This window comes from Rhamphochromis sp. 'chilingali' (genome assembly GCF_963969265.1).
Source record: "Rhamphochromis sp. 'chilingali' genome assembly, chromosome: 19".
Taxonomy (NCBI): Eukaryota; Metazoa; Chordata; class Actinopteri; order Cichliformes; family Cichlidae; genus Rhamphochromis; species Rhamphochromis sp. 'chilingali'.
The window spans coordinates 12,226,066-12,247,283 of NC_137946.1; the positions used below are offsets into that span (position 1 = coordinate 12,226,066).

The window sequence follows — 21,218 nt, forward strand, 5'->3', positions numbered from 1 at the left end:
TTTGGTCTTGGCCATAGCGGAGTTTGGAGTCTGACTGTTTGAGGCTGTGGACAGGTGTCTTTTATACAGATGATGAGTTCAAACAGGTGCCATTCATACAGGTAACGAGTGGGGGACAGAAAAGCTTCTTACAGAAGACGTTACAGGTCTGTGAGAGCCAGAGATTTTCCTTGTTTGAGGTGACCAAATACTTATTTTCCACCCTGATTTACGAATAAATTCTTTACAAATCCTACCATGTGAATTCATGGATTTTTTTTTCACATTCTGTCTCTCACAGTTGAAGTGTACCTCTGGTGCAAATTACTGACCTCTGTCATCATTTTAAGTGGGGGAACTTGCACAATCGGTGGCTGACTAAATACTTTTTTGCCCCACTGTAAATCCTGCCAGTTCAAGGACTTTACCCTAGGGTCTGCTACTAGTTTTATCCAAGCCACTCTACAACCACTGCAACAGTCATGAAAAAGTTTCACAAGGACATAAAATTCTATGTGTGCAAGATATGCTTGATCTGTTTTAAGGTGAAACCTACTAACTTCATATACATCATGTTGCTATATTATTTCTGCATGTGGGTCCAGAAGCATAAATGTAATTAATTTGAGGCTGGTGAGTACTACAGTCGCTTTTTAAAGAACCAAAAAGGCAGAAAAACATGATCTCTTAGAAAACAAATAGTTGCCAACATACATCCAACTGTCTTACATTTGTCCATACAACTCTTATATTCACCGTTATTTATGGTGGTTGTCCAATAAGTACAAAAATTCCAGGTGGGGAGAAACTGTGTGAAAAAATGTCTTGTATTTCTTCATAATTATGCTTAAAGTGATTAAATAAAGTGCTTGATCTGAGCTGTGGGGAAAATCTAATTTAAAAGACATTCCCCATTTATAGCTGCCCCTAAGATGCCTTTGCTTTTGCTCTAATAAAAGGCTGTGTCTTGTTAACAGACATAACATATATCACTGTGAAATGCCTCTGCAGCATATTACTGTCATATTGCCCCACAAACCATCCAAAGCTATTCACACAAGCATCTCTTGAGTGCCCCCTGCCAATCCCTCTTAGGGCCCTAAATAGAGGCCCTCTTTTTATAATGAAGATTAAAGTGACATTTGGATGAGTGGTGGCTATATTGCTCCACAGCCTTGATGGGAAGAGCAGGATGGGACCTCGAGCCAAAATAGGATGGCTAACTAGTCTCTCAACAAAAACAAGCTGTGCAGCTTGTGGAAATCCATCCTAAACTGTAGTGTTTACACTGTGTGGTGCTGTGGAAATGAGCAAAGTATTACAGATGGTGGCCCATCAGCCTCAGCACAGCAGGTGAAAGAGGCCAACAAAGTCAAGCGGAGCTCTAAAGGCCAAATTGGGATACAGTTCTGAGAAGGTTGATTTTGCCATGGAGAGGTTACAAACTCATTAATCACTTTTTTCTCATCCACAATCGTCGCAGAAGCTGATGATTGGACAACCATCAGCTTCTGCGATCAGATTCATCACCGAGCGGTGGATCAGACACCTGAGCTGGAAATATATAAACGTGAGGCAGGGGGAAGCGAAAAAGGAGTGCACTCCTGTCCTAGAAATTCTCTGTGTCAGTTTAAAAATACTTGGATGCACAGCTCTTGAACAGTTTGGCACATTTAAGAGCAGACACTGAAGCCGGAAAACGGCATCTCTTGCATCTTCTAATTTATTTGCAACGGACGATTTGAAAATACGTTTGACTTGACACTGTGCTCTGTAGCTTTACTGTGACAGCAAGTCTGCGATCAGTTTATGGTCCAGTTTGTACAGACAGATTGTGACTGCATGCTACCTCTCGGGGGACCCAAGTCTGCAAATAGTTGGCCCACATGAGGGGAGCGAGAGGGCATAAAACACATGCAGAAGTTGGAGGGTGTTGTGCTCCGTCTTTAAATAATCCAATTAGAGCTAAATGATAATCAGCGAGTGCCTAGGATTAGAGACTCGGGCGGCTGCAGTCATAGTACTGCAGCAGAATCAGCAGCACCTGTGAATGACTCATTTCTCGGAAGCAAGAAACTATTGAGCGCCTCTGTGAGCAGGATTCAGCCGCACACTGAAGCAATTTGAGATCATTACTGACAAAGATTAAAATGTATCAAACCACTTAGAATGAGGATTGGGGATAAGGGATTTACATATTAAAGACAAATCTTATAGCCTGTATAATAACGTGTTTGCCTGAGCAGGGATGGCGACAACTTAATCCACTTTCTCCTGCAGTGAGACGTTCTACTCCTAAACGTTGCTGAAGCTTGTGGCATTTGCAAAGGTGTACACAAGCATGCTTTCCCGACCATAACCGCTCTCACCTCTGTCAGTGTCGTAAAGGTAGACGAACTTCTCCCACTTGTAATGGTCCAGCAGGCTGAGAACAGCTCCTCGCAAACTGGGCCTCATCTGGATGACAAACTGCACGTCGGCGTCGATGGGAAAGCTGGGAGTAATGAAGGAGGTGTGCAGTGCCCCGCAGAAGGAGGTCAGCGTGTTCATGGACTTCCTGTCGTAGAAGCCGAAGATGGCGTAAACTCCTCGGGAGAACTGGGAGCAGACTAGTGCAAAGGACAAAGAACAGGTTCAGGTCATGGACTCAAACAAAGATTTATGCCAAGTTCCTCCTAATTTCAGAAGAGATGTCAATAATCGCTGTGACATACTGAAAGTTAAAGCTGCTGAGTCCCTGTGCAGAAATAAAAAAAAAAAATTCAATGTAAGGTTGAGATGAGAGGGAATTCTTTATGCTGTTAATCTTGCAAGTGAAGCAGCGGCTATCTGAATAAATGGGCCTCACGCGGGATGCCTGCTCCCTATGGCAATGCTCTGCTGCCCGGTGCCCTTCACTTATCCTTGCTGTAAATGCAACTGCTTGGGTAATCAACTAGAAATAATGGGGAAGTCAGTGCACTGGCCACAGCTCTTAATGGACAAATATCCTGACACATGAGCATCCAAATGTTCGAGCGCTGGGCTGTGCTGCCGCTGTATAAAAGATTTACAACAAGGCCTATCTGTTGCCATCTGTGGGCCTATGGAAATGAGCCGCGGCCACAAACACTAAACACACTTACAAGGTGTTAAGTATTTCATTTTATTTGTGTATAATAAACTGGTTCAGTGCCACCAAGGAGGATTAAATCAGAGGCATGACAGCCATCCTAATATTAGTAATGACTGAAGGAAATGTTGGTCAGTGCAGCAGACCTGCTCTGATATTTCTGACCCTCTGCTCCGCACAGGTCACAACGCTGCTCAGTGAAGCCGCACAGAAACACTAATAAGTATTAAATGAGGCTAGAAATGTTTGGATTTTAGCATTACAGTTACAGAATAGAGTATTATCAATAAAGTGTAAATTTCTCTTATTTCATTTTGAGTTTCTGTACAAAATGAAGGAACAAAGAGGTTATTCTTTAAATAGAAAATCAAGTCACATACATATTGTTCAGTAATTTGCATCAAAAACAAGACATCTAAAGGAAACCGACTGTGCATATTTCCCTGTCAACCCCTGCATTCAGCCTCTGTCTGTCTCTTTAAGGCCTCCCTCCCAGTGAGCACCCTATCTGTTCTTACTGGGCAGCTTGCTCTGCCCCACAGCAGACTTCCACTAGTCAGATTTCACTGTCAAATGCTTAAATACACATGCATATCTTGAGGTCCAGCTCCCATCTAAAATATGCCTGTGGACAAGGCCAACAACCATATATAGCAACAACCTCTGCAACAGAGGTCACGTAAGATGGTTATACGTGGGCACACACAATCTGATTGGTTTAGATGAGGAAGTGTTTAGTGCATGTTTTCAACCAACAAGAAGCATTTGATTTATTGATAGAAACTTTGATTACTTTGATTACACACATGCACGGCACAGGCTCAAGAAATCATAACAAAATATAAATAATAGCAAATCTCATTAGCAAATTGTATAAATAAAAAATAATTTGTGCTTCTTCTGAAATTAAGCATAATTTATTGCAAAGAAACAGCTGGTGGCCTATTCCACTCGTCAGGATTCAGGATGCACATTGCATTAATTCATGCATTAAATCATCGTGACTCACGAATCACTGATGGAAAGCGGGCGTTTTTATCCTTCAGTAGTGTTTTACTCATGAGAAAGTCCTGTTTACGTTGTCGGGCACACGAGAATGCGCATGCATGACCTTAGACTGTATGCTCTGCTTAATGCACCAAGAAATGCAGCACATGCAGAAGCAAATATAAATGCATATAAAGTCAAAAGCTTCATAAAACAATTTTACACGTGTACTTTTCTACCATTGTTACTTTTATGTGTGAGTGGATTTTGAGGGAATGTTGAAAAACTACATATAGTCTAAACTAGGAGTTAAAGTCTAGAAATGATTGGTCAAATAAAAAAAAGAGTTTTTAAGTTTTAAGTTTTTATGATTGCAGTCAGAGTAAAATAATTTCACAGATCTGCGATTTCATGTGTTATTTGCTGGATGTTTTCACCATTTGCTTCTGTTCGTTTGACTTTTCCATTAAGACAGCCATTCCGTCACCCACACATAGTTGATGATTCGGTTCAGTCATCTCTCCCTCTCTCATTTTATCATCAGATCAGCCTGTGTGCGTCTTGGATGGCCACAGTGCACCTGTTATATAATCAAGGGGCTGCTGCACTCAAACATTTAAGCAAAAAAAAGCCAGAAAAAATGTCAGAAAAGATCGATTCCTTTTAAAATCAGCATGCTTCACCTCAAATTACAGATTCACAGCAACATCCAGCTCGTGTTATTCATGCAAAATAGCACACTGCCATAAATAAACACCCCTCAGCTCATCGAAAATCATCCGATCCTATTGGCAAAATGACTGCATTATCTTTTGATTGTCAAGGTTAAACGGACAGTCTGTTCTCCCAAAGGACTAATGAAATCATATATTTGGGCTCATGAAGCTGTAAACACCAGCCAACTACAGTAAATTCCCCTGATCACGGTCAGAAATGAAGTTACGCATCATTGACTTTATTACAGTGGTGAAGTGAAGCTATTTTACTGCTCTGTGCGTTTCTGTTCAGAATACTAACACAGGCCTTCCATCCATGATTAATATCCAGCTGGAGAAATTCAGCTCTCTTCACCCTTTGTCGACTCTCATCTTATTCATCACCTAACAAACACCCACATCTGTCTCTCACTGCTGCCTCTCTCTCTTTTACCCCTCACCCTCTAATTCTCTTCACCTTTTCAAGCTTAAGAGGTACACACAGCAGCTCCAGTAACACCAACACCGTCACATGTCTTCTCTTTTTCTTTTTTTTTAGTCTGAGTCCATCATCAAAATTGCTGTTGGTGGGATGAACCTGTATGTGCACAGCAGATCTGAGCCTTTAAACTGGATTCTTATAGCTCTATCTCAGAATGGAAATAGAGGTGAGCTGCTGTCCTCGCCTGAGAAGCGAACAGCAGACGCATTAAGGAAATTGAACTTTATGCGCATAACACAGTAAGAATGAAGAAATAAACAGTGGATAACTCGTGCTGCGATGAGGAGTTGAGCTTCACTGTTCAGAGCTGTGAGGTTTGAGAGGATTGGGTGCTGCATGTGAACAAAGTCAGGACAACAGTTTTATTTTTTGTGACAATATTAAATAACCTCTTAATGTGTTTACTTCTGCCTGGCAGGAAGTTATTTTTCCACTGCCAAAGAGCTGCGTCTGCAAGAGCAGAGGAAAGCAGGAGGGCTTCAGATTGTTTTACACAGGGACGTGAGGGAAGTCACATTGGTTTATGCCACATGGGGATACCTGTTCTGCGCTGACACAGGGTCACATGTTCACTAAATGAAGAAGCCAGTGAACAAAATACAACATGCAGCTGTGCCAGCTTGTAAAGGACAGGGTCAAAGAGAAACTAGAAACACTGAACATATTCACCAACTCAGGTGGTGTAACAGGAAATGCCAGAAGATCATCAAGGGCTTGAAACCATGAACATCATTACTTTGAGAGCTGGATTGAAAATCACACCAAAAGTCAAAGTAAAAAAAAAAAAATCACAGGCTGACCTCTGAGTCTGTGTGCGTTCCAGATAACATCTGGGCACACGCCTGATGAGACAGTTGATGGTGTCTTAGGGGATCCCTTCTCAAATTTGGATTATGAGTTGAGTTCGCTTCTGGGCAGCGTATGGTGCTATTTGTCAGTGTCTTTTATACTGATACATAACATTACAGAGGATCTCAATTGGATTCTGTTCTAAGGAACATTACAGACAGTCAATGATCTTCATTGTTCAAGAGCTGTCTACACACTGTTCACATGAAGCCGGAAATTGTCCTCCATCAGGAGCAACCCAGAGTCCACTGCACCAGCATAAGGTCTGACAAACGGTCGGAGGATTTCATCACAGTATCTAACAGCAGTTAGGATATTTTCGACTAGCACTTGGAGGTCTGAGTGTGCCCAAAGACCACCACCCAACCAGTCATGTTGGATAATGTTGAGGGCAGCATGACGTTCACCACAGCATCTCCAGACCCTCTGAACCTCCTACATGTTAGAAAAGTAGAAATCTTCACCTATAAAGAAAATGAGGTGCCAGTGGTGTTCCTGCCAGTTCTTGTGTTCTCAGAAAAAATGCCAGATGAGCTGCGAGCAAAGTTCCCACTAAAGGATGTCTGGCTTTCTAGGGAAATCTAATCAAAATATGGACATCAGTAGCCAACTGGAGGTAATGCTGTAGTGCTCTGCCAGTGATCCTCCTGTTTTCCCTGGGACAAGGAAACAGATACCCGTCATGTTGCCGGGTTGATGCCCTTCCAGTTCTGTTCATGCAATGCCCCATCTTCTGGTATGTTCTTTGTGTTTTTGAGACTGCGCTGAGAGATGCAGCAGATCTTTCTGTAACAGAGGTTTGGATGTGCATTTCTGGAGGAGTTGGACAACCTGTGTAATCTGAATCGACTGCAGGTACCCTCTTATAGGACACTGAAAAAAAGCAAAACTGGAAAAATCACTCAGGCAAGTTAAGGGGAGTGCAGTGGTTTGTGACCACCTCCTACTAAACCATTCCCTTCTGCGGGGAGGTTCTCTTGTTGTTGCCTCTCCAGTGCACTTGTTGTCACTTTCATTTGCACCAAAGCGGGTAAAATGGACCCACAAGGGTTTATGTTTCCTAACTGGATAGATTGATATCCCTGAAGTTTAACAAGCTTGGTTTTATATTGTGAGTGTTCCCTTTGTTTTGTTAGCAGTATGCATCAGTGAATGCATTGTTTCCTAATGGAAACAAGCTGGACGCTAAGCTGAAGAGTAAATAGCTAGCATGTCTTTCTGTTATTCTAGGTAATGTGCATCCTGGCAGCATCTGTGGATGTTTTAGCTGGACAGGACGCAAACAGATTTATCTTGAATATTTATATCTGATGACGTATATGATGCAAAACTACCGGTAAAAGCCGTTAATGTGGTCATAAAGTGGTTTAAGCCCACTATGCATGCACTTATCAGTAGAGGCTGAAGAGGTAGAATCACTATCTATACAGAGTAATTATAATATTCTGTAGATGCTTTATTTCAGTATGCTTGTATCTGAGCTGCGAGTTGAAAACATTCATCAACAGTATTTTTTTGCAGCACATGATGTCAAAAATCCTATAATTACAACAACCGTGTGAAATGCAGTCTATATTTTTTTTCCCAATTAATACCCCAGTCTAACATGTCTAACAATTCATGTGCTGTTGTGCACAGGCTCAAAAAAAGAACTCTATTTTTAGACGCTTCAACGGCAAGATGTGAAAAGTCTGCAATTCATTTTTCCTCAGTACTAGTGGAAGGAATAAAGCAGCCTAGGTTTGGAAGCATAAGTGGAAGCATGTCAAATAAAAGGCCAAGTCTGACAACAGATGTTTAAGGTCATAAGGCACAAATGCTACAAGAAACTGGAAGTCCTTTATAGAACAGTAAGCACGTACTGCATAACCACAGCTGTCTGCTTTTAAAGCACAAAATAGGAATGTTTGATTAGATTTGTGGCGCTATCCTTTATAAAGCCATTATGGTTATTTGACCTTTCAGGATGCTGCAAATCAAAAGATTTTGTTTTCTTTTTTTATTTGGACAGCTTGATCCTTCAAGCATTTTTGAGCAAGTTAGAGCATGTAGGTTATAGTGAAGGGCACAGCAGAAAGCCCAATCCTGCAATCCAGTTTTGACTTTTATGTATGAAAATGAAAGGCGAGGGTTGCAGACAGACTTGCAGTTACACTTTTAGGATCGCATTTCCACCTGAATAACAGCAGGTTTGTGTCAGAACACTTTTCTGTCAACACAGTAGGGCAGCAAAATTAAAGAGAATTTCTATTAATGACAATTCAGTATAATTGTGTCTAAGCCTATGATGTCTTTCTGAAAGTTAGTCACCCGGCACTTTGATCCTGTAGCTCACAGATGGTCATGAAAAACATTTATAGTTATAGTCAGACTGTCCTATTGGCTTTGCTTGTCCTCTGGCTTTTCCTCTAAGCAGGAAAAGGAGAGGTGACTGCATTTCACAAACTGTCATGGCTCACTCAACATCTCACTACAACTGAGACTTATCGCTTATTATTTAATTTCACTGTGTTTTCTCCTTTGTGTCTATAAAAGATATGATGAACATAAGTACAGAAAAAATGCATTAAGTAAAGAATATATTCACAAATCAAATGGAAAATTAAAGAAGATAAACAAGCAAAGAAATAAATGAAGAATGAAATGGAAAGTAAATAAATAGAAGGAACTAAAAAAATAAAGTAGCAAATCAAACTTCATGACTTCATTATTAAAGCCGATAATGGCATCTTCAATTTCATGGAGTTATTTATTGTATCAAAAATAAATAATCTATAATGATTAATTTGCTACAAACTACCTCATCTCATGATGAAACTAAGTTATCACTTGATCACTAAGTTTCATCACCATTGGTCATTGTTAATTTCCCCAACATCTTATGGTCAAATATCTATTGGCGACAGTTATACTTTAGCTCAGTGCTAATTAGCAAATGTTACAATTTAAAAAATGAAAAGATAAGGCCTTGGGCACACAGGCCATGCTCCAGATATCTCGGACGTCAGAGTGACATCACTCTCGAGTTGAGTGTGTTTCAGTAATAAAGTCAGATAAGCAAGGAAAAACACGATGTTTTGCTTCTTAGCGAGTTTGAGCCATTCATGCATCACTAGCGAAACATTAAATACTTGTTTTTTTGTGGTTAAAAACACCGCTGCAGCATGTCCATGGACAGAGCCTGTCAGTGCTGTGTGAATGGCTTATTTAACAAGTCTAAAATACACAACAGTTACAGTATAGATCAAAAGTTTTAAAGATTCACTGTCGTCATCTTGGATTGTTAACCCAGGGTTTGCACGGTAGACACCAACTTGTGTACAAATACTTCCCATTCACACGCCGAGCTGCGGTGAAACTGCAACACAAACTGAGCCTGAGACACAAAATGGAAACAGTGAGCATTCACCTTTAAACTAAATCAGCACCTTGTACTATTGCAAGCGACAGCGTCCCCATTTTTAGGCTGCATTGCACTTTTCACAGTTGCGCTACCATTTGGCGAGTAGTTTGCAAATGTTTGCAGACAGGTCCAGGTCTTTGATATCTTCGATGCTGTGGACCCAGTAGAGGTGGTGAGTGACAGGAGAATAGTGGCTAAGCTGTCATCCCTGTTGGACAATATCTCCCACCTCATGCAGGAGACTCTGACAGCACTGAGCAGCTCCTTCAGTGGCTGCGGCACCCACGATGTGGGACGGAGAGATTCCGCAGGTCTTTCCTTCCTACTGCAGTCAGACTCCACAACAAAGACTTCGTAGCTGACCAAACACACACATCCGCACATGTGCAATAACACTAAGTGTAATTTAGTATTTTATTCTATTGTATATAGTATGTTATTCTTTTTTATCTTATCCTATTCCATTGTTTTCTTAATTTTTGCTCCTGTAACTTTGCACTGTCCACTTTCTGCTGTGACACAACAAATTTCCCACGTGTGGGACTAATAAAGGTTTATCTTTACCTCTTATCTATGCAAACTACTGGTATATGTCGTTGTTATCAATTTTAGCTTAACAGCTGCCAGCAACCACTCTCTAGCTGTCTGACGAATACTCTATTTTCTCTCTCGATTAGTGGTTGCCAGGGGTCACTGACTGATCTGTAGGCCTCTGCGATTGGGGCTTTAGCAGTCGATTTCACAGCAGCTGCCAAAAACCTAAAGCAAGCGCTCACTGGTTACTAGATGATCACTGAATGTGGAAAACATTTCACCTACTCCATTTCCACATTGTCACTGTGGGTATGTAGCATGCTGGTGTTAGCGTTTAGCTCAACGGTCTCACAAGGCCATTAGCATGTCAGTTATTAGCAGCAATTTATGCTCTCCACGCGCTTAAAAACAACTTTTTTGCAGTAAGTGTATTAAAAAATAATTCAAACATTGTGCTTGTTATATTTTCTAATAACAACTCTCTTTGCAGGATCTAATCTGCACTCTTACTGTTTAAACTGTGTAGACCTGCTAGTTTACTTTGACCTAAAAAAAACCCAAACATCATTGTAAATGTTTGATAATGAAGAAAGTCGGGCTGAATTCACAGCGTGCACATTTTAAATGATTCCCATGTTATGACATTTAAGCTTATCATATTTTTATCCACATTACAGTCTGCATTGTTGCACAATTTGTCTCAGCTGACCAACCACAGAGAAAGCACAGGGCATGATAGAGACTGAAGGCTGAGTAGGTGTTTCTCCTCCGGCAGTGTTGTTGAATGTTGGCTGGAATTCCCTCTTTTCTACAGATTACAGCTTTATAAAGGCACACATTTTCTTCCAGTGGGTTAGCCCCCTGCAGGTATTCATTATACACAAAGAGCCAGGCAACACTCGTTGGATTAGCTCTAATCTGAGAAATAAAACTGGAGATTGCCCACATGCTAAACCATGACAGAAAGAAATTTGCAGCAGCAATAAACACACACGGATTGTGGCTACTGGAGTATTATGTGAACATACTTGAATGTATTTCACCTCCACATCCTTTGCAAATGCTGCAAAAACACCAAAGACCATAGTTATAATAGACAGAGTAATGCAATATACTCAGTTTTAAAAAAGTAGAGTGAAGAAGTTATAAATGCACAATTTACAAGCTCTAACTAATGTATTGTGAAATATCAGGTGAAAAATGTTTCACAATAGAAAGCACTGAGAATAGGCTCATCTATCAAATATAAATAGAAAACAAATGGGCCGCAAATTCTTTCTTGTTTAAAAAACACAGAAACACTGAAGATATGATTTTTTTCCCCTCTTTACCTTCAAGACTGAACGCTCATACAACTAAACAAATTCATGAAAGCAGCTTCTCTAAATTATTCACTGCCCCGCTGGCATCTTTGGTTTTCTTGTGCATTATTCTGTTGTCCTTGAATAATTTCAGGTAACATTTAACGAATAACGGCAGAGATTTCAGAGGTAGCCATGCTGAAGGACGTTGTGTAAGGCTGCAACAAACTGCTGCAGCGTCACTGTAGCTTGTCAGTAGTGATCACCGTCGCTGTGTTACAGCACTGACATGTAAGCACATTCTGATGCACAGGATGAAAGACTAACTGCACATCTCCAGTGGCTTGCCCCCAGAGCTATCCGGCACTGTTCTGCCATTTCGCAGCATTATGACCGGCCACGGTCGACTGACTAAGTTTGAGCAAAACAACAAATAAGATTATTTCTTACGATCGTGCCGAGCTCATTCGGCTGAATACTTATTGCTCTTTTCAAATGATTGGCAGGTATGCATTCAGTCTACTGATATTTAAATGCCTCTATTGTAGTTATTTAGCATTAGCACTCCCTCGTTCAATAGAAACCTAATGCATTTGTGCTGCATGATGGACCATGACTCATGTCTTGCCCCACAGCAAAGGACCCTGAAAGCTCTTATTAAACTAAGATTTAAACTATTCATGTGAGTGAAAGTGCTTAGAAAACCATATTGTATGCACCTGAAATGCCTCTTTAGTTAGATAAAATCTTCCTAAAGACATTATAAATGGCATGAAAATGCCATGACAAATCTGACGATGAGTACTTGTCAACTTGGCACAGGTCATCCAAACTGACAGGACTCTGGCTGCAGTAGCAGTAACTCAGATATTTTTATCAGTGCATCGTGATAAAAGGACATGCTTTTGGCTAAGTGTCTCTTTTTTGTTCAAGGGCTCCCAAACCGAGAGATTCCATTTAAAGCTTTCAGACACAAACATCTGACTGGCCAAATATGTAAGCAAATGTGGTGAGTGTGTTTTTCATGGTGAAGTTTTAATAATTGAATTCAGAATTTCACAATGAAGCTTTGAAGCCAAGAGTGGAATGCTTTGTCCTCAGAGGATCAGTGACCTCACTGCTATATTTAAAAAAAACAAACAAACCTGTTTCTATAAACATTAATTATATCTATGCAGAGTATGGCTTAACATAGTAACTATCATGAAGCACGCTCACCCTCGGGCCAAATGATTTGACAACCCTGTCTCTGATGCTCGTGCATCATCCATGACTTGTCTGTTTAAATGAGTTCTCAGAGTTATGATGAAGATTGTTTTGTATTGCTTGCTCACATTGCAGCACGTTTGTTTTGCTATAGTAACTTAAAAAAAGAAAAGAAAAGATTTGTGCCAAATGTTTAAAACATATAATGCTCTGATAACTTCAGCTACACAAAGATTGGAAGCGGGGGGGGCACAGCTAGCTGTGCTCGGTTTAGCACGGGTAGCATGTATGCTGCTCAATAATTAATTAATCAAATATGGCATCAGATCAGACAAGCTGAAGAGTCAGGCTCATTCCCCTTCATATGATGTATTACCACACTGCATGCTGCACTGCCCTGCACACCCAGTGCAGGGCGATTCGGGTGCTTCCATCTGCCCACAATTGTTCCACGTCTGCAAGCTGCTTTGCAACCCACCTCCACCCCAGCTCCTCCATTTCTGTTTTCTCTGACTTACTAAATCTCATAGCTGTCGTCACCAATGCCTGCCCAGTTCCAGTATAAATAACTGTGTTTAGAAATATCAATCTTCTTTTGCCTATAGTGATCCAAACTGAAATATGTTTTCATTTGTAGCCTTGCAGCTCCATGGACATAACAAATCTACAGAAAGTTTCCATGTCTAGCCAAGAAAAAAAAAACACATAATGTGTTGTTTTTACTTTTTTTATGAATTAATAAAGCAAGATATATATACAATGTTCGTGCTAAGCTCAAGCTCAAAGCTTTACTCTACAAACATGAAAATAGTACTGATCTTTTCATCAAACTTTAAACTTCAGGAAAGAAGTCAAACAAGCATAGATCCCACATCTGTGAATTATCCCTTGTATTGCAGAGCTCCTACTATTATAAACATTCAGAACACATACCCAACTTAGAACAAGGTGACTTTCACACCAGGTGATCCTTTCTATTCGAAATAAACACTAGAAGTTGTGTGCTGTTGTTCCTCCCCTGCTCTCCCTCCTCATCCTGTATAAGAAAATACAAGGTCTCTACAGGTACAGATGAAGCCAATTTAATACATTTTACTATGTTTTAAATAACAGCTTTTAATGTCGCGAAACGTTCCAAGTAAACACTTGGATATAAATTTCAAATGAACTGCACTATATAGTAAATGGGAATTTAAGGTGGACTGATTCTTTTCTACACACTTTATACAACATCCCTCATTCACCCAAGCACTTTTTATATGCTTAAGTGCATTCTATCTAACTTTCACACTCCAACGGATGCATTGGAGAGCAACTTGGGGCTAGTATCTTCCCATATTGTTTTAGTAAGTATCCAAAACATACAAGTTTCATTATATAATTTTTCAAGGGATCTTATATCTGTTTTCACTCTTGTATGCTTTTCATACAAGTTTCAAACAAGACAGATACAAACTTTATAATATTTATTATTTGCCTGAGGATACTTGGCATGCAGACTGGAGTAGCCATGGATTAAACCACCAGTCTTCTGATTAGTAGATGGCCTGCTCTACCTCCTGAGCTACTGACGCCCACTACAGTATCATCTGAATATGTTTATCTTACCAAACCGCATGTAGCCATTAAGTACTTTCACAGGTACAAAAACAGCCTGATGGAGCTCAAACTCTAAAGATGTTTTTGAGTAAAGAGAAAGAACAATATAAATATTTTCCTCCCAGTTACATAGACTAATAAAACTATGCCAAATGCCCATGTCCAGTCTCACTGTGATCTCCTCTTTCTCTTATTTTTCCCCTTACCACTGACCAGTCACAGCCCTTCCCTGAGCCTGGTTCTGCTGAGGTTTGTTTCCTGTTAGAGGGAGTCCTTCTTTCCTGCTGTCACTAAGTGCTTGCTCACAGGCTATCGTTGGATTACTATATAAAGCAGTGACTTGTGATTTGGTGTCATGTAAATAAGGAATCAAAATCAGCTTTATTGTCAAAGTATTTGAACACACACTGGCCTGGCTGTTTCTTTGCTATCAGTGAACAAAGTAGACAGCAGACCAAACTGACAACATGTGCAGCACATTTATAGTGCGAGAGTGCAGAGTGTGTTGGAACAAGTAGTGGAATAAATAAGGGATGGATTACTAGTTACTATAAAACAATATATAAAAGCTGAATTCAATTAAACTAAAACAGTCATTACTATAAATGAATAAGGTTTGCTGTGATTTGACGTTCTCTTCCTGGTATAGCCTTCTAAATTGGAAAGTAGATCAAAGTCTGACTTGTTTCAAAAATAGATCCTGCCTTAACAATCAAGTTAGAGTGCATAATCTACATAAGTAGACAGGGTAAAAAATAGCAACATTGGTGCTTGAAATGTTATTTAAAAACATTTTAAAATCAAACATGTTAACTAAAAAGAAACAAGTGAACATTTTAAGGCATTTTATGAATAAACATGCACTTGAGACATTGAAACAATACTAATGGTATTTCCCTACATGATTAATGTGGCTAAAAGAATTCTAATTCTCAGTCCTAATCAGTTTTATTTGTATGGTGTCGCATTACAACAGCAGTCGCCTCAAGGCAGTTTCTATTGTAAGGTAATGACCCTACAATAATACTGAGAAAGCCCCAACAATCAGATGACACCCCGTGAGCAAGCACTTGGCCACAGTAGGAAGGAAAAACATCTAAGACACAATTCAAGATAACAATATTATCACGACATCTGTATGAAATTTGAAAAGAAATGATTATAATGTCATTACTCACATTTAGCAAATTAATTCGATTTAACATGTCAATGAGAAATGAGAGCAATTACAGAGACATATACAATATTATGTGTGCATTATTAACCCAACATCAATATTTAGCTCTTTAAATATCACGCTTATTGTTAATACCAGTTTACAAAAGTAAAATATCCCAATTTGGATTTGGTGAGTCAAAGTATTCACTGCAGCATCAACAATGCAGAAGAAAAAGAAGAGCAGGAGGAGGAGGAGATCTGGCTGCATGAACTGGTCTGTGGCGCATTAGTGGAACTGTACATTGCCTACACACTGAAGTGCTCTTACATTAGCCTCTGTCTGAGCAGCATCACACTGGTTGAGTCATAGCAGAGGAAGGATAACTAGCCACAATAAACACTCCTAATAAGAAATACAGTGAAATATTGACAGCTTAATCAAAGTTTTTTTTAACAATGCAGTCTTAAAAATGTATGCTGTTGGTGCAGAAGCACAAAATGCGCTTTTTACGGATCACTCAGAAATGTCTCTTCATTCACACGCATTTAACACTCGTGTTAATTACTGCGAGTTAGGGAAAGGCTAAACACTTCAATTGATTAAACGTTAAATAAATGCTTGCCTGTCACCACATGCAGAAAGTATAATCCCCACACTCATTTAGCTTAACTCTCCTCTTATTACCCAGCCAAGCTATCAGGTCTGTCTCCACTGTCTGTTATCCCTGCCCTGACCTCAGTCTTAATGGATATAACCTTCCCATTTCTGCATTTATGCACACAATCAGTCCTGGCCTGCGGCAAGGTGTCACATCAATACATCCTGCAGCTTCACTCCAGCCACAAATTGGGTGAGATAATAAACACAACAGCACAGTGAGGTTCTCTTTGTTGGAATCAATTCAGTCAAGTTGCAATGGCTGGAAATTGTTTGCTGCAATCGATCATTGGATGTTTACAAGTTTTGTTGTTTGTTAACTTTCATATCTGCAATGTAAGCAGCAAATGTGCGATTCGGGACAGTTGGAAAATCAGTCATATATTAGCGAGGAGGGTAAAAACAAGGAAAAAGAGCGCTTGGTGAGAATTGATTTTTCCATACTGGATAGCAAACAGGCACACACACTATTGCTGGACTACGGATTTCCACCTATTGATCCACACTGCCAATAACAGAGACATTTGCCATTAGGAATTTGCGATGGTTGTTACAGACTGACCTAGATGGAGGTCTCTAGTGTTGTCCTGCTTTTTTTTAACCACTCAGAATCAAAGCAAACACAACAAGTGATGAAAGCAAAAAGTAATTGCTCTGTTCCTTTTTATCTTTCAATTGTTTTATTTAAAGAGGGAACTATGTAGACGGTCTCAAGGATCACAAGAAATGAGCAGATTTAAAATCTCAGTCATATCAGCACTTGCTAATATTATCAAAATTGACAAGGCTTTCTGTAGGAAAGCACAGCTATGACTAATGTGTAATTCTTGCCAAAATAGAAATGTGTCAAATCATAATCATCACATTCATTTGCTACATCGACACCTGCCAGGCAAGCGGGGCATTATGCAATCCAGACTACTATAATAAGAATTGTGTAGTTTGGTGCATTTTCAAGCAAATTCCTTAGTCACAAACTGGCCTGGCTGGTCTGCATAATGAGCTGCTAACTGGTCTTTTTTCAACAAGAGAGTACTGAGCTAAGCTTGCATCAGCTTATCTGGCTGAAATTAATCCTCCTGATTATCAGCTTTCTTCTTCTTCTTCTTATCCTTTAAGAAAAGCCTTAAGCTTCTTTCAAAAACAATGGGTTCAGATTTAGTCAAAGTCAGTTGCGGCTGTGGACAAACTCTTTGCAGTTTGTGCTTTAGCCCTGATCCGGACAAGCCGAGGGTGTAATATTCATCTCTTCCTCCACAGCGACTGCTGAAGTGCCCTTGAGCTGAGCACTGACCCCACAGCTGCTTCAGTGTAATTGCTCAGCAGTTGACAGTGCAAGGTTGTAGTCAAACCGGGCAGTGTCAAGGTGTGAGCGTGTGAATGTGTGTAAACCTGCATCCGCCTGCAGCTTCTCCTCAAGGCTGCTCCAATCTGGTCGTCGGTGAGAGCTGCTAACGCTCACCACCAACCACATGACCTCAACAGCATTTAATATGATTGAGAGCCTGGGACGTAGTTGTGTTCGTGCCCTTTCTTTTTCTTTTCTTTTTTTAAGCTCTACTCTCACTTTATTAGGTTCCTCAGACATCTCTAAGGCAGCTGACAGAGTTTGGAGAGCTGCAGCTGATCCTCAACCGTGATGTGTGAAGCAAAGTTGGTGAGACAAAAGATAACAAATTAATGCTCCAGACAGAACTCGGTGCCCTACATGGCAGTTGAGGGACTGGTAGACCAAATATGAGACATTCTTACACTTTGCAGCTTACTATTGAGTGCATCATGTTTGCAGAGATGACTACATGGATTAGCAAATGTTATAGCTGATACTGTGGGCTATTTAGAGAAGATAGAAGAGTCTGCAGCACTATAAAGCTAGTACACACTAATGTGATATTTAAAGCCGCTATAAAAGGACAAGTGACATTCAAACTCCCCTGAACATTAATGGGGTGGGATGGGTGAGTTTGCAAAGGGGTATACCTGCACATGGATAAACAGAGAATGTGTCAACATTGTTAAACTCCTGTAAAGTGATGTCTCCTTATTCACCTTTGTAAATACATCTCATCTTTTTTGTGTTTTCAATTCTATTTGTCTGATTCCACAACTTTTTGTTTTACAGTCACAACATTTTAATTTTCATCCTATACTCCAACAAACACGGTGGCAGTGTTTTTTTGGGGGGGGTTTCCTGTGCACTTTTGAGCACATTCATCCAAGTTCTGCTCATCAGCTTCTCTGGAATGACTAAATTAAAAAAAATCCGTTTGGCTAATTACGGGCCATCAAGCTCCATAATCCAGCTGGTGAATTTTGGATGCTATGACTGAGGAGTTTGAGTATTAAGCCAGACATTTGGCAGGTGTCTGTGTTTATTCATACGCCATTTCCAGCTCATAAACATCTGTGTCCTTTTTTTGGAATGGCCTATCAACGAGACTATTAGAGCAAAAATGATTTGATGTACTCCGCATGTGTTTGACTGTTTGCGTGTTTTGGTTTTTTTAGCCTTGAACTTGCAGCACTTTTTATTCCAACCTGAGAAAAAAAATAGTACTAAAACAGGAATGTTTCTTATTGTTCTTGTGCAGAGAAAGGCAGTGGTACAGTGCAGAACTACTCACAGGCATGTGTGACGGAGAAACTGTTGGAGGACTCCAGGTTGTCAACATTGTAATTGAGGTGGAAGGGTTTCTCTGTCACATTCTGGTTGGTGTTATACAGCTGGACAGCAAACCTGAAGGCGCTGTGTTCCTGCACTGTGGAGCGCATGAACAGTCCGCCTACGGGAAACAAAATGTCACATAAGACAGCGCTTTAATTAGTCCATCCCCAGCATGCATAACCCTGCGTTTGCTCTATCTCGAATCCCACTAAAAAGGACGGCAGGCTGACTGCGTGATCGCATTATATCAGAGGCTCGTACGTAAGTTAATTTCAATGGAAGAAAAAAAAAAACAAGAAAAAAATGTGTAATACATTGTCACACTAAATAATGCGCCATAATTCTCATTTTGACAAAATTATATAAATTCATTTTTTTAACAAACCGCCCACAAAGACGCGCAAAATCGCAGTTTGGGTTGGTAAGAAGTGAAGTTGGCAACGAATTAAGCAAAAAACAAACAAACAACAACAACAAAAATAAAACCTCAAGCAGTGACTAATTGAGACTTAAAGAGTGGTGTCCTATTTTAGACTGTGGTAAATGTTTTTAAAATGAATATGTAGTCAGTGCATCCCATTGAACTTACCGATGTTGATTTGGTTTGGAAAGCCTGCCAGCGAGTGCCCCAAAGAATTGAGTAAAAAAAGGACTGCCGCTATTGTGCGATGCCACATTTTCTCCGAAAACTGGAATCAGCTCCTGGTCTGTGTGTGACAGAGAGAAAGAAACAGGGAGAACCATGTACACGGGCTTGTTCGCAAAGAAATCCACAAGATGCGGCAGGTCTCTCTCTCTTTCTCTCTCACTCTCTCACTCACTGTGTGCACCCACGTTGAATTTGTGCCAGCGCAACTGCAGCGCCAGCCCTCTGCTGCTGCTGCTGCTGGAAATCTAAAGCCAGTGTTTTATCTCAAAGATGGAGGTGGTGGTGGTGGTGGTGGAGGAGAGAGAGGGGGGGGGGAGAGAGAAAGCGGATCTACGGGTCCCTACTGTGGATAAAGACCACTAAAATGGGCCAGGGAGAGTGAAAGAGGGGAGGGAAAGACAGATGGGGAGGGAGGGGAGCCGGGGTGTCGGGGGGTTGGGGTGGGGGGTAGACGTTTATCAAACTTGGTCTGACGTTGAATTATAATAAGAGCGGCCTCCCGTCTTCCTCCGCGTGTCACTGCAGAGTTGGTGTGTGAGGCGGTGCAGTGTCTACTGGCTTTGGTGTGTGTAGGTGTGCACACACTGACATGCGGTCTGTATGGATCACCAGTATATTGCTGACTTGTGCATGTGTGCATGTGCTGTGTGTGTCTGCATACAGGCCATGTATAAGCACGCTATCTATCCATCTATGGTATCCCTTCCTATTGTGTTCACATGTGTGGGAGTATGCATGCAGCATTAGTCCAGCACAATAGCAGCATAATCCGAGGCTGTCCCCTGCAGGTGTTTGAGAGCAGGAACAGTAACTGTGGGCACTAATGCTCTGATTTATCACTGTTTAATCACCGGCTGCCAAGGTACCTAACTAATGCTATATATTAGAACCCTAATTGACTTACTTGTGTTAGTGATTTGGATTCCCACTCATTTTTTTCTGCGAAAGTGAACAGCTGATGCAAAGGGGAACAAGGCAGAAGCAACAGCATCATTTGTGGGAGGTGATTGAAATTAGGGTCACTTAAGATAAAATCTAAATGAAAAAGGCAGTGACAGAAGCATAAAGTAGCTCATATTTTCTCCCCTCCAAAATCATCTGTGTGTCTAATCCATCACCGACACACAGGAATAGGTCCTACTAGCATCAGCATATTTACATTTTGCAATTGAGTGCACGTTACTGAGATATACAACAAGGCCATCTCTTCTGGTGAAATGTCTGTGCTCCATGTTTAATGTTCATTATTAAGCATTCAGGCAGCCCGTCTTACGCTGGTCAGTTCGAAGAAAGTATACTGCACTAGCTAGGAGGACTCTGACTCACACAACACAAAATATGATAAGATGCTGCAACTTTAACTATTATACTATATTTATTTTATCTAATTCACACCAGTTTTGTCTTTTAAAACTGCCTGTATCTCAGACAGACAGTAGGGGGGAGGGAAAAGAAAGCATCAGTTTAGACAGATCTTTGAGTTTTGAGCCCCAGTATGTTGGTTCAACATGGTCCATCCAATTACTTCACCATCCGCCTCGGCATAAGCCATGACAGAAATGGGAATTATTGACAATGGAGAACAGTATCACGGCACCAGCGGGGGAAACCTGCAGCCATAGCCGGGTTATCACTGCCCTTAAAACTTAATGATGTCAACAAACCCACTGCTAATTTCAAACATGCTCCAGTAATGAAGACAGAGTTCTCCTAAAGCAGTTGTGCTTGCTTCGGAGTTAACTCTGCTAACGCAATGTTACTTCTTTTTGTTGTTTTACTGTTTCTCATTTAGAACATCACAGCTCCGTTCACAACCATCTAAATCAGTGTTTGCAGCATTTATGGTTTTACCAAATATTAAAAACACACAGTAAACAACTAAATAGCTGCCTTTTACAGATTTCTTTCATTTGTTTTATAT

The 21,218-nt window shown here is 40.5% G+C and overlaps 1 protein-coding gene across 3 annotated transcripts in view; it reads right to left on the reverse strand.

The window, feature by feature from the left end:
* LOC308387328 (glutamate receptor 3-like) overlaps positions 1-19,535 on the reverse strand; it is a 78,912-nt gene extending 59,377 nt beyond the window's left edge. For 2 of the 3 annotated variants that reach the window (XR_013969925.1, XM_080867282.1), the window contains exons 1-3: positions 19,238-19,535; positions 18,608-18,766; positions 2,349-2,588 (exon numbers count right to left, since the gene is read on the reverse strand). Coding sequence is in view for 2 of the 3 variants with exons in the window: in XM_080867282.1 (XP_080723408.1) it covers positions 2,349-2,588; positions 18,608-18,766; positions 19,238-19,325 (487 nt within the window). In the remaining variant the exon portion in view is untranslated. The remainder of the gene's footprint in view (positions 1-2,348; positions 2,589-18,607; positions 18,767-19,237) is intronic. The other variant, XM_080867281.1, reaches the window with a different exon arrangement.
* Positions 19,536-21,218: the final 1,683 nt, after the last annotated feature.